The sequence below is a fragment of the Anastrepha ludens genome, chromosome 5 (assembly GCF_028408465.1).
Source record: "Anastrepha ludens isolate Willacy chromosome 5, idAnaLude1.1, whole genome shotgun sequence".
NCBI classification, from domain to species: domain Eukaryota; kingdom Metazoa; phylum Arthropoda; class Insecta; order Diptera; family Tephritidae; genus Anastrepha; species Anastrepha ludens.
In genome coordinates, this window is record NC_071501.1 from 94,697,847 (window position 1) to 94,724,717 (window position 26,871).

General features: G+C 30.1%; 1 protein-coding gene across 1 annotated transcript; it reads left to right on the forward strand.

Annotated features, from left to right (window-relative positions):
* Positions 1–405: 405 nt before the first annotated feature.
* Positions 406–26,586, forward strand: LOC128863560 (uncharacterized). Its single transcript, XM_054102781.1, has 4 exons — positions 406–512; positions 1,290–1,399; positions 7,668–7,838; positions 26,055–26,586. Exons 2-4 carry the CDS (start codon positions 1,339–1,341, stop codon positions 26,261–26,263), a joined length of 441 nt encoding a protein of 146 aa, XP_053958756.1. The 5' UTR covers positions 406–512; positions 1,290–1,338; the 3' UTR covers positions 26,264–26,586.
* The last annotated feature ends 285 nt before the right edge of the window (positions 26,587–26,871 follow it).

Sequence of the window (26,871 nt, forward strand, 5' to 3'; positions counted from 1 at the left end):
TAATAATAAACAACGAATAAGTAAAATTTGTTTCTATTTCTACTTTTGTTTATATTTTTATTTTTGTACTGCACAAATAAATGGCGATGCAACAATTCACTTGCTATGTACGTGATGACACTCGGTACGTGCTCTTACACCTACTTTATGCATATACGTACATATATGTGTATATCTTCTACTGTGGGGGTAGGGAGAGAAAGTTCATTGGGTTGGGCAGTTCTGTTTTTTTTTTGTGTTTTGTTTTGTGGCTGATTTCACTCAAAACAAAAGTGAACATCAGACCGGCATTCATTGAAGCGTAGCGCTTTTCTTTGAATGACAACATTACTATTTGTGAGTATGAGTATATTTACCACACTGTGAGTGTGTGTGTGCGTACGTGTGGTTTATACAGTTTGTATGTGACAAGTTAGTCACTAATCCAGTTCGGTGTTTGGGTGTCCACGCCCGCCACAGTTGCGCCCGTATCGTGCTACTTACAAGACGTCTGCTACGCATCATTCTCTCAGGTTAGCGCAAAGGAAGTGTTGTGTTTTGCAGTTTTATAAAAAAATATTTCAAAATAAAAAAAAAATATATATGTAAATACAATTTATTTTAAAAAAATTTAAAGTGCTTTCCAAGGAATTTTGTGCAATTTTTCATGTTTTTCTTTTCATTAATAGTTTTTTCAATTTTATGTTGAAAGGAAAAGTAATTTTGTTCGCTTTAGAGAAACGAAGTGTTCGAATTTTTTCGTACAAAATGCTGATGAATTAAATAATAACATAAAATTCAAGAAAATACTTTAATTTTAAAAAATTATTGATTTAAAAAAGTTATAAATTTAAAAAATTATAAATTTTAAAATGTCAAATCTAAGTATTGTGAGAAAAACTTATACTTATTATTATTATTAATGGGAAAATATCGTTTTGTTAAAAAGCTGCCTTTTTGTAAATGGCAAAGAGTAGTTTAGCTAAAAATTCAAAACTTTTAAAAGTAGATGTTTTAGAGCTTACATACAAATGCTTTTCCAGTGTTTTTGCTCCTATATGGCTCCAAATTGGAACTCTACGAATTGGTGAAGTGTTTTTGATTTTATTATAAAATGTTCCTTTATAAGGTCTTTGAGTTAAATTTTTTTTAGCATTAAAATTATTGCAATATTTTTAAGAAAGTTATCTCTAAATTATTTTAGTTACATTTACATGCATACATATTATATATTTATGCAATTAATATATATTAATTTGTTTTTGTTATTTATTTTCCATACAAACGCTCAACGTTTTCCAACAATGCAGTTCAAATTTTTGAATCAAGCCCACCAATTCAAATTACAAAACAAACAAAATGGTTTCTGCAGTTAAATCGTTATTGACTTTTGCCGTGATTGCCAGTGTTGCCAGCTCAGGTGAGTTCTAAGAATTTTTTTAATAAAAATACTTTTATAAATAAACAGAAAAAGAATGAAATACAATACAGTAAAAGGAAATAGAACAAAATAAAATTAAATTAAAACTAAATTAATAAAATAGAATAAAATAATAAATTAAAATTAAATAAACTATATAAATTTAAGTAAACTAAAATGGAAATAAAATAAATTAAAATTTAAAAAACAAGTGGAATAAAACAAAATAAAATTAAATTAAAATAAAATAATATAAAGTAAAATCGGATGAATTTATATAAAATAAAATAGAATAAAATAAAATGAAAAATAAACACAATAAAGTATAAAAAATAAAAAAAATTAAAGTAAAAAGGATGATATGAAAAAAAGCAATAAATTAATTCAGAATAAAATAAAATTGTATTGTATTAAAATGGAGAATAAAATAAAAATTAAATTAAACCAAATGAAATAGAAAAAAAGCAAAAAATAAATTAAAGTTAAATAAACTATATAAACTAAAATAGAAATAAAGTAAAGTAAAATAAATTAAAATTGAAAAAAAAATCAAGTGGAATGAAATAAAATAAAATAAAATAAAATAAAATAAAATAAATTAAAACAAAATAAAATAAAATAAGATCAAACAAAAAATAAACAAAATAAAATATAGTAAATAAAATAAAATACATTAAAGTAAAAAGGGATGAAATTAAACAAAGTAGAATAAATTCAGGGAGAATAAAATAAAATTGTTTTAAATGTAGTAGAATAAAATAAAAATTAAATTAATAAATTTAAATTAAACCAAATGAAACAAAGTAAAATAAAATAAGATAAAATGAAATAAAATAAAATAAAACATAATTAAATAAAGGGTGGTTAAATTTCAAGGGTCGATGTTGAATGTGAACCACACCTAAACGTCAACAACACCGTTAAACTTCATTCTTTGGGGTTATTTGAAAGAAAAGGTGTATGCCAATAAGCCAGTAACAATCCAAGAGCTAAAAGATGAGATAATTCGCCACATTAACGGTATAGAACCTCAATTATGCCTCAGTGTCATCGAAAATTTGGACCATCGGATGGAGGTGTGCCGCCGAGACCGCGGCGCCCATTTGGCCGATATTTTGTTTTACACGTAATTGAGCCATATCAGTATTATCATAATAAAGAGAAATGACAATAATTAAAAAAGAAATTGTATTTTATTCAAAATCAACACCGGCCCTTAAAACTTAACCACCCTTAGAATAAAGTAAAATAAAGTGAAAAATATTAAATAGAATTAAATAAAATAAACTAAAATTAAATTAAATTAAATTAAATTAAATAAAATATATCAGATTAGTGTAGAACAAAATGAAACAAAATAAAAATAAAACAAAATAAATTAAAATCAAATAAAATTAAATAGAATAAATCAAAATGAATTTAACTAGAATTAAATAAAGCAAAATTAAATGAAGGTAAGAAAATAAAATAGAGTAAAACCAAATAAAAAATAAATTAAATAAAAAAACAAATTAAATAAAGAAAATTTAATTAAGTTAAATATAATAAATTAATATAGGATAAAATTAAATGAAATAAAAGTAAATAAAATTAAATAAATTGAAAAAGAATGAGCTAAAATAAAATAAAACAAGTTAATTTTAAATATTGTAAAATATAATATTATAAACTAATGTAGAATTATTGTAAATTAAATAAAATAAATTAATATTAAATAAAATGAAATAGAATAAACTAAAGCAATACAAAACAATTTAAAATTAAATAATGTCTTTTCCATCTATTAGTTATTATTGTTTTTTTAATTAGCTCTTCATAAATTCATTCTTTCTAGAAGTTAGTTTAAGTCTCAGAAATATATTAACTAAGTACATAACAACTAAATTTTTCTTCACTCAATTTTTGATATCGCAATTTTTGTGAAATATGGCACCATAAAACACTGCGTTTCAAATGAATTATAATAATAAATATATATAAATATTTCATTATTCAAAATATTTTAATTAAAATAAAAGCAAAATAAAGAAAGAATTAACAACGTTAAGAATTTAATCCTATCCAAAAATAAGACAAATTAAAGGACTTTTCAATAAAAACTTAGCACAACCTTTACAGAGCCCATAGAATTTATGCGTAGAATTTTCTGTACTCAAATGTTCAAGAAGTTATACTTTTTGAGTTAATTTACGCTTGTAAGGGTGTAGCCCAAGCTCTCCATATTATTAACGCAAAACTCAGCGCAATGTGAACTAAGTGGTCTCAAATCCTGTAAATGCCCCATAATCGACGCATTTGGGGTACTAACTGGTTATGTTTTCGGTATACTTAAACTGCTGCTTTAACGCACTGGAACAGAAACATCCCATAGTGATTGTGATGGCTCAAATTTACACTCTATTGCTCGTACAATCTGAAAATTTTTAATAAAAATGCATTGAAAATACAATAATATCTAATTTTAAATGTCGGTCTGAGCTTCTTCTCAAGTCTTTATTTCAAGTCTAGAATTCCAAAATAAGCTTCACAGTTCACATTCACATTCACATACTCGTCTTAATGTTAGCTTTGCACGCTCGTTTCTGTTTAATCAGCATTTGCTATAAATGAGTTTCACTTGTTAAAAACTATTCCACTGTTATTCGACGGCATAATGTAAATATTAATAAAGTAGAAGAGGTGGAAACCTGACACCTATTATAACACATTTTTCTATACCAAACGAGTTTAAATGTTCGCTCTTAGTGCCAGTGCGCATTGACACTCCCATCCGTGTTGAATGTAGTAGTGAATTTAATGCTGCTTTTCGTGCACTTTCACTCGAAGAACGTAGCCATGTTTAGGCACATAAAGATGGTCAAATAATCCCTTGGCGTGAATGGACTTTAATTATGATGTGGTAATTTGCCATCAGATACCGTTTCAGTGGTCGCTCGGTTGCGCTGCTCACCATTTCTAGCTCACCATTTCTAGTTCACTGTGTGTAAATTTACGCTTAGCAAACAAGCAGGTTAGTAAGAAAAGGTGTAAGCTTTTACTGTGTTCAATCCCTCAATTTTCCTCAACTTCTTCAAGAGTTGTATGCCATCAAAAAACTAAATAGAAAAATGTGTATCTATGGAATGCTCTTCCGCAATGGAAACCATCCTACTCGTCCTAGTCCTGCCATTTCGAAGGTGTTTATGATCTTCGGACCTCTCACTTGTGTTACTGTAGTAAAGACTTGCGTAAAGAAATATTCTCCAAATTCCATATAGAAGTTTTTCCAAGATGTACATATGTACTTTGCATTAGCTTGACGCAAAAAAAAAATTTTTTTTTTTGGTGTAACATCAAAGAAAAAAATTTTTTTTTTGCGTCAAGCTAATGCAAAGTACATATTAATATTATACTTGGCACGGGCAAAGCTTTAAAAATTAGTATAAATCTTCCATGGAAAAAGTGCCCTTTTCCGTTTTTTTGTTATAAAACCTTTAAAGATCGAAAAAAAGGAATAAATAGTTTTGCTTTTAATCTTGAAAGGTTTTCGGGGTCCCCATAAAAAATAGTTGAATTTACTTTCTTAAAATTAATTTGCCATAATTTCTTGAATGTTTTTGAAAGTAAATTAATAGAGGAGATTAAATAATATCGAAACCAAATTTAGGGCAATTTGAATTTTTTTCCATAGAACTGCAGTGAAAATAAAATAAAAAATGTTTTGGCTAGCATCAACAAAAAATATTGTTACCAAGGGAATGACATAAGAGTTAAAAAAAAATTTAGGTGGCAGCACCAAAAAAATTAAACAAAAAATATTTTGGGTTGCAGCATAAAGAAAAAAATGTTAACCACGGAAATGCAATAAGAATTTTCAAACAAAAATTTAGGTGGCAGCATCAAAAAAAAATTTAGATTGCAGCATCAAAAAAAAAATTTTGCCACGGAAATGCAATAAGAATTAAAAAAAAAAATTTAGGTGGCAGCACCAAAAAAATTAAAAAAAAAATATTTTGGGTTGTAACATAAAGAAAAAAAATATTTGCTACGGAAATGTAATAAGAATTTTCAAAAAAAAAGGTATGTGGCAGCACCAAAAAAATTAAAAAACAATATTTTAGGTTGTAGCATCAAGAAAAAATGCTGGCCACGGAAATGCATTAAGAATTTTCAAAAAAAAAATTTAGGTGGCAGCATCAAAAAAATTAAAAAAAAAATTTTAGGTGGTCGCATCTAGAAAACAAATGTTTATCACGGGAATGCAACAAGAATTTTCAAAAAAAAATGTAGGTGGCAGCACAAAAAAAAATAAAAAAATAAAAATATTTTAAGATGTAGCATCAAGAAAAAAATGTTTACTACGGAAATGCAATAAGAATTTCCAAAAAAAAAGTTAGGTGGCAGCACCAAAAAAATTAAAAAAAAATATTTTAGGTTGTAGCATCAAGAAAAAAATGTTTACTACGGAAATGCAATAAGAATTTTCAAGAAAAAAATTAGGTGGCAGCCCCAAACAAATTAAAACAATAAATTTAGGTTGCAGCATCAAAAAAAATATATTTACTACGGAAATGCAATAAGAGTTTCCAAAATTAAATTTAGGTGGCAGCACCAAAAAAATTTAAAAAAAAATCTGGGGTGTAGCATCAAGAAAACAAAATGTTCACCATGGAAGTGCAATAAGAATTTACAAAAAAAAATTTAGGTGACAGCACCAAAAAAATTAAAAATAAAAATATTTTAGGTTGTAGCGTCAAGAAAAAAATGTTTATCATGGAAGTGCAATAAGAATTTTCAAAAAAAAAATTTAAGTGACAGCACCAAAAAAATTAAAAAAACAATATTTTAGGTTGTAGCATCAAGAAAAAATGCTTGCCACGGAAATGCAATAAGACTTTGCGAAAAAAAGGTAGGTGGCAGCACCCAAAAAAAAAAAATGTTTAATGCCATATCTTCCTGGCGTAAGTCCATCTCATTTAGCAGTTCGATTATTATAGTAGTTCTTCAAGTAGAATTCTCCACCACCTGTTTGTTGAGCATTCTGCTTTGCCACGTATGCTCCATCTAGGTAGGTAGTTAAGAGTGGCAGACGGTCTTTAAACCAACTCATTTCGACCCTTGCCAATCCTTTGTGATACCACATTAGTAATTTACCTTTTTCTTCTCGTTAAACCATTTACTTTTAAGTGCAAATCCATTTATTTGGCTTCCACTCATATGCCTAAGGTCATCAGTATCCCGCAAGAACGATGAGCTAAAGTATCTAAATCTAGTGACATGCCACACATGTGTCTGGCATACTATTCTTCCTCCTCATTCTTGCTGCTTCTGCAATAGTCCAAGGGAGGTACTTGAATCGTTAAGCATGCCCGCCTAAGAGTCAGTGGCCTGTGATCAAAACAACTACTATAACATAGAGACATTTTTCCTTGACCGATTAAGTAGCGCACTTGAGCGGCTGACGTCCCAGTTTAGGTAAATTCTTTTTGTAGCATTGCATGTCAGACTAACCACCCAAATTGAGTTGGCTGAAGAGAAAAGCTATTTGCACCACGCAGTTTATAGGTTGAGAGGGGTATACCTACAAACTTAAGAGGTAGACTAGTGGTAATTTGTCCGCCTTACAATTTCCTGGAATGTCACTATACGAAAATATTCCGTCATCTCGTTAAAAGATGCCCAGCATTTACGATAAATGAAGGAATTAGTGACAATCCCACCAAGAGATTTTATCGCCGCTTAGCTATCAGAGTAAATATAGAATTCTCGTAGAAATTTAGACTTCTCCTATTAATGGCTAGAATTTCAGCCTGTAATTAGGAAAACAAGCCGAAATGCTTACTTTTGGCTTTTTACAGTTGCCGCCAAAAGCGGCTTTATAGTCAAGCTCCGTCTAACAAACCTCATCAAATTTATCGTAATTTACTTCTAAAATTGCTTATATTGAGATGCATACCTAAATATCCAACTTGACAAAAAAATAAATTGCATGAAATGAAAAGAAGAATTATATATTATATTATAAAATTATTAATAATAATAAAAATTGCATACAAAAATAATAATATAACCAAAAAAAGGAAATATAAAAATTATATTACAGCTCATACTGAGAATATATTAAGATTTAATCACAATTTAAAACAACAGTAAAACAGTTCAGTAAAATGAATTCGATTAACAAAACTTTAGAAGTTTCTAACTACAAAAAAACCAAAATCAAACACAACCACTTAGTTTTTAATAATAATTAAATCCTTTCTCTCTCTCTCTCTCCTCCACATTACAGCATTCGCCATCCAGTGCTACCTCTGTGACTCAGCCACTCATCCAAAATGTGGTGAGAAATTCGAAGCGAGCGATGATATGAAATTCGATTGTGCACGCGTCTCCCCGCCACGTTTCCTTCAGAACCTATTCAACGTTAATGCCACCGGCTGCATGAAGAAGGTCCTCGATGGTAAGTAATAAATATTTGATTAGTAAGAAAAGAACTGAAAGTAGTTGCACTTTATGTGAACGCAGTTGTTGTACTTTGTTTACTCATTCAGTGACATAATTTCTCCGGAGCTAATAAAACTGAAAGTGTTTTAATATAATACCAACTTTTCGGTTAGCATTTTTATGGCTGCGCTCAAGGTGTGCGAATGTGTACATCTAATAAATATACAGTTTTGGGTAGAATAATAGAACTTTGCAGAGGATAAGCAAAACAGGAAATATGAGCAGCAAAAATTTTAGTGATTTTAAGAATTTGTTTCACATTTATTTTAACAGTTTTTTTTAATTAATAAGCGAAATAAGGATTTTCGTGTTTCTAAGATTTTATTTCATATTTATTTTTTTTTTTTAATTAATAAGTAAAATAAGAACATTTGTACCTCTTCACCTTTTTTCCTTAATTTTCCTAAGTAAATATTATCTCCTTAATATAAAAATTTTTTTATTAGTACAACGCCCTATATGAATCTTCCATTAAGCGAAATAGTGTTGTAAGTCTTATTCTTCTATTAGCCCTTTCAGATGCACAATGCTTTCTTTCTTTCCTTCAGGATGCATACCACTTTCTTCCTTACAGCTCTATCGGCCACAAAGCCCGTTCTTCTTAAGAAACATATAGGAGATCTGTCATAATCCGGCATATAAAAGCGCTGGATGTTGTCGTTGTAGGCCAAAAAAATTTTGCCAGAAAAAGGCCGCTTAATGACTTACTTTACTGTTAAACTAAAAAGTTGTTCGGTGGAAAAAATCAATTTCAATGCAAGCGGTGGCCAATGTTATTTTGATTTTTTTTACGGAAGCGATAGACTGCACTCTAATCAATATCAGCGTCTGTCCCATACGACGAGTATGACAACCATTCTTATTCTTCTTCTTGATTGACTGCTTGATTTGAACGAAGTGCGCCAGTCGTTTCTTTCTCGTGCTAACCGGCGCCAGTTGGTTACATCAAGTGAGGCCAAGTCCTTCTCCACCTGATCTTTGCAACGCAGAGGAGGCTTTCCTTTTTATCTGCTACCACCAGCTGGTACCCCAATCAAATACTTTCAGAGCCGGAGCGTTTGTAGATTAAACTAAATAAACAAAAAAGTTTTCCGTTAAGTTGTATACCTGCTGGCCTCAAAACAATCTTCGGTCAATTGGCTCATAGGTGTTGGCCTAAAAGCCCACTGTAAAGCTTAAGTAATGGCATATTTTCACGGGCGCATTACAACATAAACATGGCTTGCCGAAAAATATTATTGTTATTCACAAAACAACAACAAACACAAAAAAAAAATTTTTCAAATATTAAAAAACATTAGTTACAAAAATTTTTTTTTATTTAAAAAAAAAAACAACACAAAAAAGTAAAAATTAAACAAAACAATTTACAAGGCACCCTCCCTGTGATAATTTTTTTGCTACTTTCGACCATTTACAGGCCTTTTTATGGCACAAAAATAATACTGAATAGCTAAAAGTTCCACTCGTTGCTTGCCCACTACAAGCACTTGACATTTTTTTTGTCCGTAACTGTACATATGTACATTCATATTAGTACATATATATACATTTATATATCACTAGTTTTACATACATAAGTAAGCTCCTACATTTCTAACTACAAGCAAATATGTCAATGATGTCATGCATACCTGTAGTTTTTCTCTTAATTTTTTGCACGTTCATATACATTTTACATACATACATATGTACATACTAGCATATTAATTAACTAAAGTATAGATATGTATGTATGTGTGTCTATTCGGTATGAAGTTGTACGTGTTTTGCCCGCTATTGCGCTTTAACTTTTAAGCGAAGCTCCCAGTCGAGCGGAAATCCCCAACCGGTTTTTGTATCATTTCAGAAATATTCTTAATCGCGCAGTTATTTTGTAAATAAACACCGTGTAATGTACCACATGAATGTATGTGTCTACTGTCATACGATATATCGTTTATTTATTCATTTAATATATTTCCCATAGTTACGAAGATCGAGTTGTAAAAAATTGCGAGCTAATCTTTCTCACATTCATATGCGTATGTACGAGTATATGAGTATCTTTCCTACGGAAATTTTTCCTAAAGTTTTTTGAGCCGCTTTTTTGTTTAATATGAAGTGCGTAAATTATAAAAGTTACAACGAAAAGAACTATGTTACATATAACAACCTGGCGAACGTTTCTGGCCAAAGACAAAATAAAATTACCAACAAAATGGAATATATTTTTGGTAGTACTAAGAGCAATACAAAGTTATGCCGCTGAAGTTTGGGGTTTTGACCTGTTTGATAAAGTAAATAAAAGTCAGTTGTATTTTTTAAAAAGAATTTTGAACTTGCCTACAAATACACCATCTTGTTGTGTCCTTTTAGAGACTGGCTTTCCAAATTGCCATTTGTATTCATTACAACTTCACCTAAGACATATTCATAAGACCTTATTTGACAATGAAGCTAGCAGATTCCCACATAAATTCTCAAAAAATATACTCAAAAGAAAAATCTTTGGGGCAAAAGCAGTTCAGGACTTAGAAAGTAAATAAAATCTAAATCTGACTTACGAGATATCAGATAGGAGGCTGTGGAATACTAACATAGATGTACTTCTGTCAACTGTGAGCTCGATGAACAAACAGAGATTGTGGGAAAGAGCTTTGCAAAGTACTCGCATCTACAAGGACGTAGATCAAAATATTGGTAGAAGCTACTTATACGATGCAGTTTAAGTTTATAAAATCTCTTGAGTTTTGAGAGACAGATGAAGAACTCTTTCAGGAAATGCAAATCTCCCATTCTAGGAGCTAAACACCTCCTCCTTTTTCATTTTGAAGGTTAAAGAGCGAGGTTAAACAAATTAGTTAACACAAAGTTGAAAATGAGTTGAAAAAATAATATAAAAAAATTTACTAACTATTCGAGATTTTTTTTTTTACTTTTAGAGGATATGAAGTTTTGAGAATTTTGTGATTTTTGGGTAAGAAACTCATTTTCAAAAATTCGAAGGCCGCATTCTAGAAGCGATACACTTCTTTTTATGTTTATTTTGAAGCACAAGGCATGAGCAAATTTGAAAATGAGTTAAAAAATAATAATATATATATATATATATATATATAACACCCTTTTTGGGTCTTTGGCCGAGCTCCTCCTCGTATTTGTGGTGTGCGCCTTGATGTTGTTCCATAAATGGAATAACAAAATAATAATAACCAAAAAAATAATTCCTTGCAATTTGACTGAAAATTTTTCTACTAATTCTATATTGGAAAGAGAGAGAATTCGAGAATTTTTTATTTATGTGAAGTGGAGGGAATTTTGTATTTTTGACTTAACAAGGCATTTAAAAAAAATCATAACTCCTTTTATAGAAGTTTTAGAAACCTATTCATTGCTTAAGTGGATGAGGTTAGGAAATTAACTGTAAAAAATAGTTTTTATAAAAGTTTCAAAATGAGTTAATAATAATTATTAGCAATTTGTTTCAATTTTATATCGGAAAGAAAGAAATGAGTGCGAGAGAATTTTTAATTTTTGTAGAATGGTGGGATCAAATTTTGAGAATTTCGTAATTTTGGTTAGGCGCGGCATCTTAAAAAATCATGACTCCTCTTGTAGAACTCTAGAATATTAAAATGAAAAAATAAAAATAAAAACAAATTTTTTTAAAAATTAATAATCCCGGTGTAAGTGTGAGGCACTTCACTTTTTAATTTTAAGGTTAAAAAATGAGCTTTACAAATAACAACTTTAATAAAAATGTTAAAATGATAAAAAAGTTTACTGAAATGTTCCTACTAATTCTTATAGAAAAGCAAAACATGAGTACTCGAGGATTTTTTGTCTATTTTTTAAAATTAAGAAATCAAAATGTTAAGAATTTCGTTATTTTTGGTTTGGCGATACTTCTTTTTCAAAGTTTCTTAACTCTCGTGCTGGCAGTTCGACACTTGTTATTTTTAGAAGTTTAAAGAATGAGCTTAAAAGAATAATTTCTATAAATATTTGAAAATGAGTTAAAACAAATACCATAAGAAATTATTATACAAACGATTTCGCTGCAACTTTTCTACTAATTCAAAAAATGTTTCTATTAAATTATTTAATACAAATTTGGAAATAAATTTATATAAAAAACTTATTAGCCCTTTGTATGACATTATTCTAAAGATTCTATACCAACAAGAAAGAGGTGAGAATACGAATATCTTTCTATTTTTGAAAATTGACTCAATATTTTTAAAATATCCTGATTTTTTACTTGGCTGTGAACTTTGAAAAATTCATAACAACCATTTTAGAAGTTAGAGGCTCCCTCTTTGATTTATTTTGGGGTTATAGGAATGAGTTTAAAGATAAAGTAATAATTAGAATAAAACTTAGTAGCTTAAAAAACAATTTTATTAAAAATTCATACTACGATTGTTTGGCTTCATTTCTTCATTGCTTCATTTTGTGATAAAAGAATTAATTTTAAGAAGAAATAATAACTTAATAAAAACTAATAGCTTTATTTACAAGCACAATACCTTTTATAGCACAATTTTATTAAAAATCATTAGCAAACTTTTAATCAACTCAATTAATTTTATAATTTTTAAAAAGTTCCCTCCATCACGTAGCAAGCTTTTATTACACCCATTTCATTCCTCTTTCGATTTTCTAAAAAGTAAAGAAAAATGAAACCATGGTAAAATTATTACTATTAAGACTAAGAGTAAAAAGAAATATATTTATTCAGCAAGACACATCATATTTCGATGCCTGCTTACGAGTGCATGATTTTCTCGATTTATACCTCTAAAAAAAATTGCTACCCTAGCAAAAAATAAAATAATGCCTTTTATACGCATATCTGATTCTTGCGTAGGAGGGCGCAGACTCCTCAACAAATTAGTCTACCATGCGTAGACAAAACACGAGACAAGCAGACAAACAATTAAAAAACAAAGCCAAATAGATTCCTTAATATTCATATTTACATATGTACTATATATGGCCCTGGGTTCGATGCCCACTGCGGCATAAAAGTAAAGTGGCTGAACGTAGTTGGAAGAATCTCTTAATTAGAACTAATAAAAATTAACGCAATAAGTACAGCATATATTACTTATCATGCGTGTGCATATACATACATACATACTCGTGCATGCTTATACATCTATGGTACATACATTTGTATATTTTTAGTAGCTCTGCTACTTCATCTTCAAAGGCGTATATGGTATGACCTAAAGCTTGGTTAATTAAGTACGACAAATGCGTATTGCCGAGTCATATTCGGCATATACATATACATGCATATTACATATACATATGCATCTACATATTCATACATATTTTTAATACACACACGTCAAGCGAAAGTGTGAAAATACCAAATGTATGTGTGTATGTTTATTTTGGACCGCTTGACCAAAAAAAGGCTTAGCTGCTTGCTTTTGGTCTGATATAATAAAATACTGTCTCTTGGCATACATTTGTATGCGTGTGAGAAGAAAGAAGATGTTCCATTTCCAATTTTTTTGCTAAAAAAAATTCTCGAACAGTTGGCCTTGGTGAGTGGGAATTTTATAGCAAATATGGGATGCTCTATACGAAATATTGGCCATGTATGCCAAGACTTTTTCTTCTGTGTGTTCAAGTAAAACCAATTCAGGATCTTTAAGAGGATTACTGCATAAGAAGAAACAGAGCTAAATTATTGAAATAAAGTCTAGTTATGATATATAGTACGTATGTATGTATGTATAAATTTACTTAAAATATTTTCACATTTCTTAGGATTCGTCTCAAATTTCGATTATGTAAAATTTGATTAAAATTTATTATTTCATAAAGTGAAGTTTTAGCGGAACGAATCAATTAAAATGTAGCTATTTTTTTTGAAATAAAAGTTTTTTTGACTATTTGTTAAATAACGCAGACTTCACAAGAATCAGATGATACTTTTCTGAAGGTTTTTGACTTTCCTTATGCTGAGTCCGCTTCTGAACTTAAGCTTTGGTTGGTCAAACTTTACCCCACTAATTAATTTACTTAGCCTATTTCATACTCAAAATTTAGATATTTGTCGTTATATCTTCTCTATTTGTTACTAAGTTCTACAAATCCTGTAAATTCAAAGCACAAATGTTGCATTACACAAGCTCTGTTTACATAATTCAAAATTATATAAGCTGAAGTTTTATTTAGCTTTGTTCTTTTACTGATATGTCAACATCATTTATTTCTCCACAACATTTTTACGATTTAAAAAACATCATTTGCTTGATCTAAATCTGCTTTTGAGCGCAATATATTTTTATTCTGCAGTCTAAAATTGGTGAATTGGCAACGCATCTTTTGAAGACTATAATCGCATGAAGCTTTTATTTTTAATAAGCATTGTGAAAGTATATAAGTATAAGTCTTAAATATGAAATCAAGTGGAATAAACTTTGGGTTTTTCCTTTCCACCACTTTCAGATGAAACATTAAATTTTTGGAAAATCAAAAATTTCATTTTCGCCGAATAACAGCATCTGTTAGAGCAGTAAGTGTCAGATACTCAAAAATAGTGTCCGAAACAAAAAAGTAACATCTGCTTTCTTGTAACATATTTGTAGCCACATACAGATGCATGTATAAATACATATATATTCGAAAGTAGAATTGAAATCAGTTTCCCTTTTTGGCAAATCTTCATCTAAGCTTTTAGCAATAACTATATTTAGATATTCGTACATTTGCAGATGAGATCATGATGAGCTTAAGTGGCTAGAATTGCAGCTGTGAGCGGGTGTAGTGAGTTCGATGACATTATGTCTATTGTATGCGTGTTTGTATTGTTATAGATGGACAGCATTTAATGGGTATAGATTATATCAATATCTAGCATTAGGTAAAATAATATATACCTATACATTAGGGTGGGTCGATTTGTATGGATCTATTTTGTCTGACATCATTCCTAGCAGATTCGGATTTTACATAAAATTATGAGAAAAAAAGTCCCTTAGAGCATAGCGCTTAAATCAATTTTGAACACTCCAAATTGTGAAAAAAGCTATGTATCTAACTAACGTCGGCAGGTAGGTAAAAGTGACAATCGGTCTTTAAGAGGTGGTCAGAGGCCCGCCAAACAGTCAATTCATGAATGCCTGACTATTGAGAACGTCGTGATATCGTTGCTGAAGGTTGTTCAACAACACTTTGTGCTACGACAGCGATATTCTTAACAGAACGTCCAGTTTTTGGTCTGCCTGTCCTTTTTCTATACTCGACATAATGAGTTTCTTGAAATTTCTTCACCAAATTTTGAATTGTTGACTCATTCGGACGATTATTTCTACTGAATTTTGCGATATGTTGTTCTTAAGGGGTTAGTGGTAGTCAGAGGCCCGATGACGAAATAATGATTTCCAATAATTTTTTTTTTTGCTAGTCAATTGCTTTATTTTACAAAAATAAAAATATAGCATTAATACATCATGTTTCGACTTGACTGTAGCAAAATTTCAAAAAACAAAATTAAAACTTAATAATTGTAAAAGTTATCGCTGTTTGTGTGGAGCCCGTTTCTTCAGAAGTCTCTTGCGGTGATCATCACAAGTCCTTGGAGTTTCATCTAAAATCAATCGGGCAAGAGAAATTTTATTTTATTTATTAATAGATAATTTTGTGCCTGATCGAAGCTGTTTTTTTTTCAAAATTTTTCAAAAATATTTTCCAGATTTTCGAGAAAAAAAACTATAGTTAAACGTTAAAAAAAACGAAATTAAAAAAAAATTCTTCGATCAGGCACGAGTTTTTTATGTTTTTTAAAAACAGTGTACATTTTTTTTAACTTTACCAAGTTACAGTAGTCACCAGTTCAAAAAACATAGTTTTGCGAAAAACGCATTTAAAGTTTTTCTATCGATTTATGTAGAGTTATACGAATTATTTAATTACTTATGCTATACCATCTATTCCTGGGCCCTGTAATAGCTCTTCAGCCGTCATAGCAGCTTCCAAAATATCGATTTGCTGTTGCCTACATAGCATTCTACCTTCTCGATTGTTATCGTTAGTGCGCTTATCTGCCACCTTCATAAGGGCAGCATTCATTTTTTCGCTGTTTTCGGATTAAAACACATTTTTTCTTTTCACTGAACGTGACTTATTAATATTTTCAGAACTCCGAAGTTGTCTTGAAACCTTTCTAGAATCACGTCCCATAGTAAATTATTTAAAAATATTTTTTTTTAACACATAACTATCGACTGCTCAGTGCAACGGCTACATACAGGCATACTGGCAACAAAAAATATATTTTTCAGCACTTGTACTATCTAGAAATTGTAAATATATATAGTAGGGTATATATGTTTAGGTATACTTATATATACACCGAAATGGACATTCATAGCAATAAAACCCGAGAAGCTGGGGCTGCTGCTAGCTACTTCCTCTCGACCGCCCGAGCGCCCTTTTATTGTTTTTTTGTTGGTTTTTTGCAAGTTTGAGTTTGATTTATATATATAAAAAAATAAAATTAAAAACCATTCAAAATCTATTTTAAATAATAATTTGCTTTGTGCCACTAACTTGTAGTTCTTTAAATAAAAAATGGATATCAAAAATAAATTCTTCTTATCCGAAAATACTCAACTTCAAGTTTGTATTAAAATAAAAAACAGTCGTAGTACTTTAGTTAATATTAAGGGGCCCGAAAAAATGGACGATTGTCATAATTTTTTTAAATATGTTTTGGAACTTTTATTCAAATATATGTATATATGCCTCTATCATACTGAAGGGTAACTCTTGAATAATACATTTTGGTGTTTTTATTTTTAAAATTATTATTATTTGTTGTTGATATCGCCTCTCCCCCGAAACGCCGTTTTTTAGAAGAGGCTTGCTGTGATCACGGTAGCGCATGAGCAGCTCAACTGAAATCAAAAAAACTAAAAGATTATTGTAGAAAAATGTTGTTTAGTGAATCTGAACGGTTTATTTACCCAAAAAAAAACTTTCTCAATATGAAAACCGCTTTGCACCAAAAAAACGATTTTTGAGGGATTGAAAAATTAAAAAAAAAAATTGTTCCAGCGAACTATGCAAATATTTATAAAGAGTGAACCGTTCAGATTCACGAGGTTGTAACGTCGAATAATTAAAAAAAAAGTTTATGCAAATCGGTCAAATAGTTTTTGATAAATAATGATCACCGCAACAGTAATTTTCAAAAAACATGACTTCGAGGTAATCGCGTCTAAAGTTTTGCGTGAACTTCTCGTTCCAAGAAAGGTCGCGCGCTGCCACGGTATATAACTTTCGTTCTCCGATCTTTATGATTTTTTGAATTTATGTTTTTAAGATGATGTACTTTTAGAATATACCATAAAAAAAATTTCGATTTTTTAGTCCAACACTAGGTATATAACCCCTTAATCTCGATTTTAACTTCATTCTTTCTTGAGTCAATAAACCTTCTCTTAAAATTTGGATTTTTTTCTTATAATTTTGTCCAAAATCTGAACCTGCTCGAGTCTGTCAAAAAAAAAATTGTCTTGCCATAATATGCATATACAAGGAGACGCAAAATTAATCATCCAATTTGGAGAAGTCAAAATAATGATTTTTATCACTCAAAATCATTTTGATTTCATTTAGTAAAAGACGTGTTAAAAAACAAAATTGACTGATTAATTTTGCGTCACCTTGCACATATCCCTTGGTTGGTTGGTTGGTTGGTCGGTTGGTTAAAGTGGTGATTATTCCAGAATCCAACTATCGCTTCCGCACCATATCCCTAAACAATGAACCATATCCCTAAATGAAATTAATACTTACTTGGTGTTCTCTAGTCGTTTGTTTAAATTAGCGATATTTTTCTGAATCCCGGAAATTACGAGATTCGTTGTTGTGAGTTCCGAAATAGTTTTTGCTCAAGTTAAGATGTACAATACGTATTTTGATTCTAATTTTTAATTTGTCTTTTTTTATTTTTTTTACATGTTTTAGTTGAGTTATTGAAATAATAGTCGCAGTAATCCATACACTAAAATCTTTCCCTTTTGACATGCAGAAAAGTAGTAGTAGAAAAGATTTTCAACACTTGCTTCGCCCGAATATTTTTAAACATAATTTTTAAATTTTTATTTATTTTTAAAGAAATAAAACCGATATCAACAAACACGAATATTTCTTATTTTCATTACTTTTTTTCGCCAAATTTTTTTTTTGTTTTTTGTAATGAATAATTTGTTATTTTTTCATTAAACTTTAAATTAATATATTTTATTACCCTGCCGAGAAAAGAAATAACAGCTGTTATTTCTTTTAGTAAATATATTAATATTTTGTTTTTTAATAATTTCGTACAATTAAGAATAATTGAAGACATGCAGAATCAGAATTTTTTTTTTTTATTATTGCTTGCTGCCGCCGAAAACATTTTAAATGTAATGAAGCACATATAAAATATTTTTATTTATTTTCAATATAGTTTATTCCATTTTTGGAATTGTGCTAGTGAAATTTTATTTACTTGTAGTGCATTTTCATTTTCAGTTGCAGTTCAGCCTCATCAAATACATACGTAGCTATGTGCATCCGTATGTAAAAACCTTGAGAAAATATTATCTAATTTGCATGAGAGTAAATCAACTTTTCGAATTTGAATTTAAACAGAAAATTATTGAAGCTCAAAAAATTTGAATAATATGTAGCTGTTTTGCATATTTGTTCATACATACATACATATATACGTCATCTATGCGAGCTTATGACCATTAGCAATGTCACTCATTTAGCCACTCAATACTCCGGCTAACCGCCTAACATTCGTTTTCTACAATCCCATCCATTTGTTTTCATTTTGATTTTACATTTACTCGTACTTTGCCTCAGCCGGCAAATGCTGGCAAAAAAAAAAATCATGTGAGTCTACCTCATGCCCATATACTCCTATATATATGCATTAGTGACCTCATAACTATGCTTGAGTGCTTTTAAAAATATGAGAGTATCGATGAAGTAATCAACTGATTTCAGTGCAGAATAAATTTATTCGAAATTTTGCTTCTAACTCGCAGATTAACATTAAATGAGGCTTCTGTTGGAAACTAGGCTGCGGCTGATAAAATAAATCTTTTATTTAATATAATTTGATTAATTTAAATATTACAAAGAATATGTTTTGAAAATATGTAAATTACTAAAACAAAACTGGTTAAGCAGACCTTCAGATATCTACACGGGACTGTGGAAAATGTAGCTTCGCAGAATAGAGGAAAGAAAAAACAATATGGCGGCATCGTATCTCTGCTATAATCACTTTAGCTTCGGAAATAATTTGAGTTTTAGAGCGTTTGAACACTTTAGATTAGACACAATTGTCAGACCAATCCTAACATACGGCAGACTAGTATGGTGGCCGGCTTTAGATAAGTTAAATATAAAAAAAACAATGGTGCATGTATAAAGAAAGATCAGTCTTTGCATCTGCGGGGCCCTTAGGCCCACACCCTATGCTTAACCTATTACCAATAAAGATGAACATGCCCGAACCGATACAACGCTCGATCTCCAACCGGATAAGACGCTGATACCTATGCCTATAGCCACTAGCAAATTACTTATAGTTAGGGAAACCATCAAAAAGGTAAATACAAGATGGCAAAACCTCATAACATGCGAAGTAAGCAGACAGACATGGCCGAAATGGAACAGCGGTCGATCGAAAATCTTGTTTAGATATAACAAAGAAGCCATAAGAAAAATTATAGGCGTATTAACTGGTCATTGTTTAATAGGCAGCCACGCTGGAAGGTTAGGACTCCCGTACTTCGATTTCTATAGAAGCTGCCTTAATACAGAACAAGAAGAAACAGTCAGACACCTTTTATGTGAGTGTGAAAGCTTACCTATGAGGAGGATGCGCACTCTTGATAGGGCATTTTTAACTGATGTAGCGGACATAGCGCGAACGAAGCTTTGCTCGTTTATTAAAGCTACCGGATGGCTTGAAAGCGAACCCATAGGGTAAGGATAAGCTCCAGTGGTATCACAATGGACCTGCGAAAGGTCTCAGTGTGTCGTTGTGACCTTGCTATTAAAAGAAATTGTTTGCTACTAAAAATTAGATATGGAAATAGGATTACTTTTATAAATTATTTTGATAACTGTTTTTGGTATTTTTGTTTTTTCAATAATGAAGTATCATATTTATAATTAGTGGAGCGCCCGGGGGTTTTGACCTCGGATCTCATAGGGATTGAATGAATTGCCATGTAACCAATAAGATTTTCTTTTTTATGCTCTAAATTGTAACTTCTACCAATATTATATTGTGCAGTTAATTTTTTCATTGTTTAAACAAAAAAATATGAAAAATTAATATATTGGAGCATAATATTTAGTTGGAAATAATTTTTTTTAGTTCTACGTTAAATTTTACTTAAATAGATAAAGACAAACATCTTCAAGATATTATTGAAAGCACAGAAAATTTGTGTGACATATCTTTCAATAAAAGTCATCAACACAGTGATTCTACAGATGCTAGAATAGAAAGGGATGGTATCGATGTAAAAAGATTGGTAGACTTTTTCAAAGAACACAGTCCTTTTCCTGATACAGATGCAATTATGTCAATTGCCACTGGAATTACCGGTGATAAAAGTATAAATTGTTGCAATGCTTTTGAAGAAAGTTTAAAAGTTATGAAGAAAATCGAAGGGAAAAATGTACGCGAATTGAAGTTATTAAGGAAAGATAAAATAAATTCTCTATTGGCTAAAAATAATAAAATAAAAATTCATGACAATGTTATTCCCGTTGATCCATTGTTGCTGTTTCAACGTATTTGTGTGTTGAAAAAAACAGATGATGAACTAAAAATTTATATGAATTATGAACTGGCACCATATCCACTTGCTCTGTTTGAAGATGGCCAACTGTGAAAGACAAAAAAATCAACTTTCTACGAATTATTCCCAGAAATTCAGATTAATTTGAAAAGCTTAGAAAATGTTCATTATGTTATTGATGGAGGCATGTTGTTATATCGTTGCAAATGCCAATTAAATGAAACATTCAAAATGATATGCGAACATTACGTAAGATATTTGAGGAATAATTATAATAACGCATACGTGGTATTTGATGGATTAAGAAGGACGGTATTAAATCTGCTGAAAGGAATCGTCGCACACTAAAAAATATAAGTACAGATATTGAATTTGATGAAAATATGCCGTTAAAAATCGCTCAAGATAAATTTCTAACGAATAAAAAAAATAAATCTCGCCTAATCGAAATGTTAAGAATAAAATTAGCTGATAACAATATTTTTACATGCCAAGCGGAAAGCGATGCAGATAAATTAATTGTTGATACAACAATTAGTTTAGAATCTCAAAATGTTGTTGTAATTTCAGAAGACATTGACGTCTTGGTTGTGTTAACGGCATTGGCGCCTACTGATCGTGAAATATATTTTTTAAAACCATCCCGAGGCAAAGTTAACCAACAAATATTTTCATCGAAAAGTTTAGAAAAATCTCTCCCAGCATGTAAAGAACATGTTCTATTTTTACATGCTTTCACGGGCTGTGATACTACTTCTGCGTTTTACAATAAAGGAAAAATTAAGTTTATCAAAAATTTTGAGAAGCGGAATGATCTACATGACTCATTTCAAGCTGATATTACATGTATTTTGGGGCTGTATGGTGCTTCGGCAAAAATTACAGATTTGAATGTATTCAGGTTCAATTCTTTCATCAAAGCAACTGCCAAAGACACAAGTGTTCTTTTATCTTCGTTACCTCCTACATTTGATGCAGCATTTGAACACTTAAAACGGGTTTACCTACAAATCCAGATGTGGTTAGGGAATGATTTAATCATCGAAAATTGGGGATGGAACTATTCCAATAATACCTATCATCCAACATTTACGAATCAATTACCTGCTCCCGAAAATTTATTAAAAATGTTATTTTGCACGTGCAAAAAAGGATGTGGAGCTGCATGCGGATGCCGAAAAAGTGGATTATACTGCAGTGTAGCATGCCTACAGTGCAACGACGACAGCTGTCTAAATGTAGCGCCTATGATTAACATCAGTGAAATTGAAGATGATATATGAAAAAATGTAAATTTTTCAATAGACAAATTTTTTTGTTAATTAATTTTTTTCTTTTAAATAGTCCTATTTTTTTGTTAATAATCTATTTATTTTTTCAGTTGCTTCCACTTCTGTTACAAAAAAAATAAATTCTACAACGTTATTTGCATTATAGCACATAAGTTATTGCAATCATACATTTTTGCTATTTAAAAATTAAGTACACAACTTTTAAATAGGTAGAGATTATTATTTATGTTATTCAAAACACATTTTCGCAAAGATAATTTAATTTCATCTAGTCCCTAAGACATCCTAGGTTTTTCATTGTTTGCTGTGATTCTTATAATCATGAGTTGCTATGATTCTTACAAATGTTTTTAACGCTCCAGACGCTCCACTAAATTTTCCATCTAAGAAGTAAATCAGATTTCACCAATTACGACTAGTTTTATTAATTATTTACACTTTTTTTGTTGTACATTTTTTTTAATGCATTATTTTTAATTTTCTAGGAAAGAAATAATTCAGATATGAGCAAATACGGTTATTTTTATTATTATCTATTATATAATTTTTTTTTTAGATTTTGTTCGTATTTTATGAATTATTTTAAATTTTCCATGAAACAAATAACTCAGATATCAGAAATACCAATATTTTTCTTAATTATTTTTTTTTTTGGTACATTTTTTTTTTGTATTTTTTTATTATTATGAATTATTTGTAGTTTTGCATTAAAGAGTAAATCTAATATCAGCAAATATGATTATTTCTATTAATTATTTAGATTATTTTTTGGTAATTTTTTTTTACTGTTATGAATTATTTGCAATTTTCCATGCATTTAATAATATTTATTTATTTATTTTTATTTATTTCTTTTTGTAAATTCTTTTTGGGATTTTTTTTTTGTTATTGTGAATGTTTTATAGTTTTCCTTTTGGGAAATAAATCAAATGTTAGTGAATTCGATTAGTTTCATTAATTATTTAGATATTTTTTTTGGAAATTTTGTATTTTTTTTAAATGGATTATTTCTAATTTTCCATGAAAAAATAAATCAGATATCAGCAAATATAATTAATTATTTTGATAATTAAAAAAAAACAAAAAGTTTTCACAATTTTTACTTTTTATTATGAATTATTATTCCATGAAAGAAATAATTCATATGTGAGCAAATACGAATATTTGTATTAATTATTTAGATAATTTTTTTTTTGTTTTTAATTTTTTTTTTATTTTTTTAATTTTTTTTATGAAGAATAATTTGTAATTTTCAATGAAAGAAATTTAATTATTAGGCAATTCGATTTTTTCGTAATTTTTTTTTTAATATATTATGAATTTTTTGTAATTTTCCGTGAAAGAAATAAATCCGATTTTTTTTATAAATCACTTAGAGTTTTTTTTTTGGTATTTTTTTATTTATGAATTACTTGCAGTTTTTTAGTTAAACTTTATAAATATAGTATATGCTTGCCCTACTGAAAAAAGCTACAACAGCTGTTATTTCTTTCAGTGAATTAAAATTTAAATTTAAATAACTCAGTATTAAAAAAATTATTAAAAACAGTCAGAATCAGTATTTTTTTTATTACAGCCATTTATGATCAGTTACGAATTCCTGGGTCATAAAAAACTACATACCTATATTTTTCATTATGATTAATAGAAACAACAAAACATTTTAATAAATCAAACGCAATCAAAATTTACCATTAAAAAAAAAATTATGCTAAAAAAATATATTGATAATTTTTTTAAATCTTCAGAGAAGTAACAGTCAAATTCTGTTTGAAAGGGAAATAGCTTAACAGCGGCTCCAGCACTTTCTCAAAGTAACTCACACTAACCACAAATAATTCTTGCATCACATATTTTTTGTTTGTTTCCTGTTTCACTCCTCTCGAGAGCATAGCGCCTGGACAAGCTTGTCTTGCGTTGGTTACATTAAACTATTTGATTTCTGACAGGGTAGGTAAATAGCCTGCCCGCTAACTGTCCTGTAATTTACATTTTTCTGCCAGAAGGATCGCACAGATGGTTGAGGACTTTGCTAAAGTTGATGTGTCTGCGCTATTACCGCGGTTGCACGCTTGCTCTTACTGGCGCCACTGATGCAATGTGTAATGCCCGCTTCCTTTTGCTGGCGCCACGATGCAATGTTGAACTGGGTGTTTTTCTTTGTATTTGCTTATTTTACCAGCCACAATGCAAAGGATTAGCTTGGGTTTGAGGAGTGAGTTTGAAAACGTTTTTGGGATGGAAAATTATTAGAAAGAGGGAAAGTAGGAAAATTTGAAAAGTGCGTGGACCTTGCTTCACGTGGGGGACTCGAACTCACAACCTCTGGGGTGGCAGGCTAGTGCACTTACGCTAGACTACCGAAGTCGCCTTCTTGACATATACACCACGTTTTAAAATTCTAAACACGCCACAATTGTTTTTATAAGTTTTGTAGTACCGTACCACAACTATTACCTTATATAAGGGAAATTGAAATTCTCCATACAATTTTAAAAAATATTTAGAAATTTTCAAAATTTTTCAACATCTATATACTTTAATCAAAATATTAAACTTTTTAACCAGAGTTTTTAAAATTTGTATGGGTATGCGGTTCTATAGCTCACTGAAACACTGTTGATTTTATCCGATTTAGCAATTTTTTTCGCTGAGGTGATACACCTTTTCTTCCAGACGAAGTGCATGTACAATTTTTTTAGAATAGAAGAAGTCTTGCATGGTCAAACAAAAAATGAAAACTGCCAATAATCGGTATTTTGCAGTCACTTGAATCGTGCACTTTGTTACATTAAAGAAGATTCAATGGGCCATAAGCCTGCGTACCTAGAAAAACTCTCAAAATTCTGGTTAAAATGTTGAAAGTTTTAATGAAAATTCTGAAAAAGCTTGAAAAATTTGTGCAAAGTTTGAAACTTTGGGCTATTTGGTGTTTGCTGTAGTATGAACAATATTTTTATATAAAAAAAAAAATTGGTGTGTTTATCATTTTGCCAAAAAGTGTATATGATAACCCAAAGTAAGGATACGAATTAATAGCAGTTAGGGCAAGTATGTATACATTAGGGTGCATCGCCAAGAAAAGGTGCAGTTTTTCCACCGGAATTATAAAATGCCTTAAACTTTAAGACTTCAGACAAATATTTCGGAAAAATATTAAGATTTATGTGCGCCGCACAGATTAGAAAGTACCCAGAAAAATAGAGTTTTTGGTAAATAAAATTAGTTTTTTAAAATAATTTTCCCGAAAAAATCAGCTTAGATGATAGAAGAGCTTAAGCTTAAAATAACTGCCTAAAAATGTTCAAAAATTGTATTAAAAGACTCAAAATAATGCCATTTTTGAGATACTTCAAAGCAGGCCAGCTCACGTCAGTCCTAATATTCTTTAAATATTTCGGCGGAAGTCTTAAATTATTAACTTGGGGAGAAAGAAACCCATTATTTTCTCGGTAGATGGCTATATTGAACTGGGGAGAAAGAAATCCATTATTTTCTTGGTAGATGGCTGTAGTGAAATAATGGATTCCTTTCGCCCCAAACAAATATGATAAGTCTTATAATATCCCTGAAAAAATAGTACCAATTTTTTTCTTATGGAGAGTGATGCACCCTAATAAACATACTTACCTGAGTGCATATAAAATTACAAGCGTTAAGTAAATCATTAGGCTGTGAAATAATGTCGCACGTAAAATTGGTTTCAAGGTCAACAAAACGTACGTACGAGTAATAAAAATTTCGTAGTCCCGAAAGCACTGAGGCGTGAGCAAGCGAAAAACAATGCAAACACATTAAAAAAATGTTTTTTTGCTTTTTTTTGTTATTTATTTATTGTAATCATAATTTCGCAAAACAAGCTTTTGCGCCAAGCTGACTTGTTCACAGCCATACACAAGCGCACAGCGCCAACTACAAGCAAATTCCACTGTTTATTTACTTATTAATTGCGCGCATTAAAAACTCATTAGTTGTGAATTTATTTAGCCTTTTGAAATTATCTTTAATTATTCCACAACCTCATCTCATCTCTTTTTCATGTCTCTTACATTTCAGTGCCCGGTCATCCACAAATCGTGCGCGCCTGCTACTTTGGTGATGTCTCGAACACTCAGTCCGGCTGCCGGCCAGATCCCTCTTTGCCGTTCGTGAGCCAGTTGTCGTGCGATGTTTGCACTGGCAATCTCTGCAACGGCTCCAGCGCCACAGCTCCTATCGCTGCAGCCATCGTGCTATTCTTCGCTTTGGCCCGCATGCTGTCCTAAACTGGTTGGCCGCCACTGTCGATGCGTAAACACACAAGCAAAACAAAATACAAATTGTCGTCTAAGGCTGTTTCTTCTGCAAAATACAGCGATAAAATAATTGTAACTGTATTTAGTTTGTAATTTTGTGCATTTTGGCCAATCTGAATTCACTTATTGTACAAGTATTTAATTTTTTTTCAAATTTTTCTCGCTTTAATGTATGCTATTTACTGGGAGTTGCGCCTCTACGTATGCTGCTCTTTGTGGGTGCACATCTACATACATACCTAAAACTTGTGTACGTTTTGTTTTTAAATAAAGTATGTATATGTAATTTTTTTAATGCTTCTAGTGTTTCTGTGGATGGTTTTATTACTGACTTCAACTATTTGTAACTACATATTATATAAATTTCCTTTCAGAAATTAAAACCCTTTCACCCGTTCTACTTAACTGTCGAAAATGTGTAGGATCGCTCAAATAGTTGGTAAAAAATCTAAATAAAATAGTATAAATATTAAATGAGCCTCTTATAATAAATATTGTTGGGTAAAGAGCGCTTATTTCAAAAGTGTAAGGAGCTGGTTTAAGTTTATTTCGTGTATTGATATAACCTCCTCGAAACC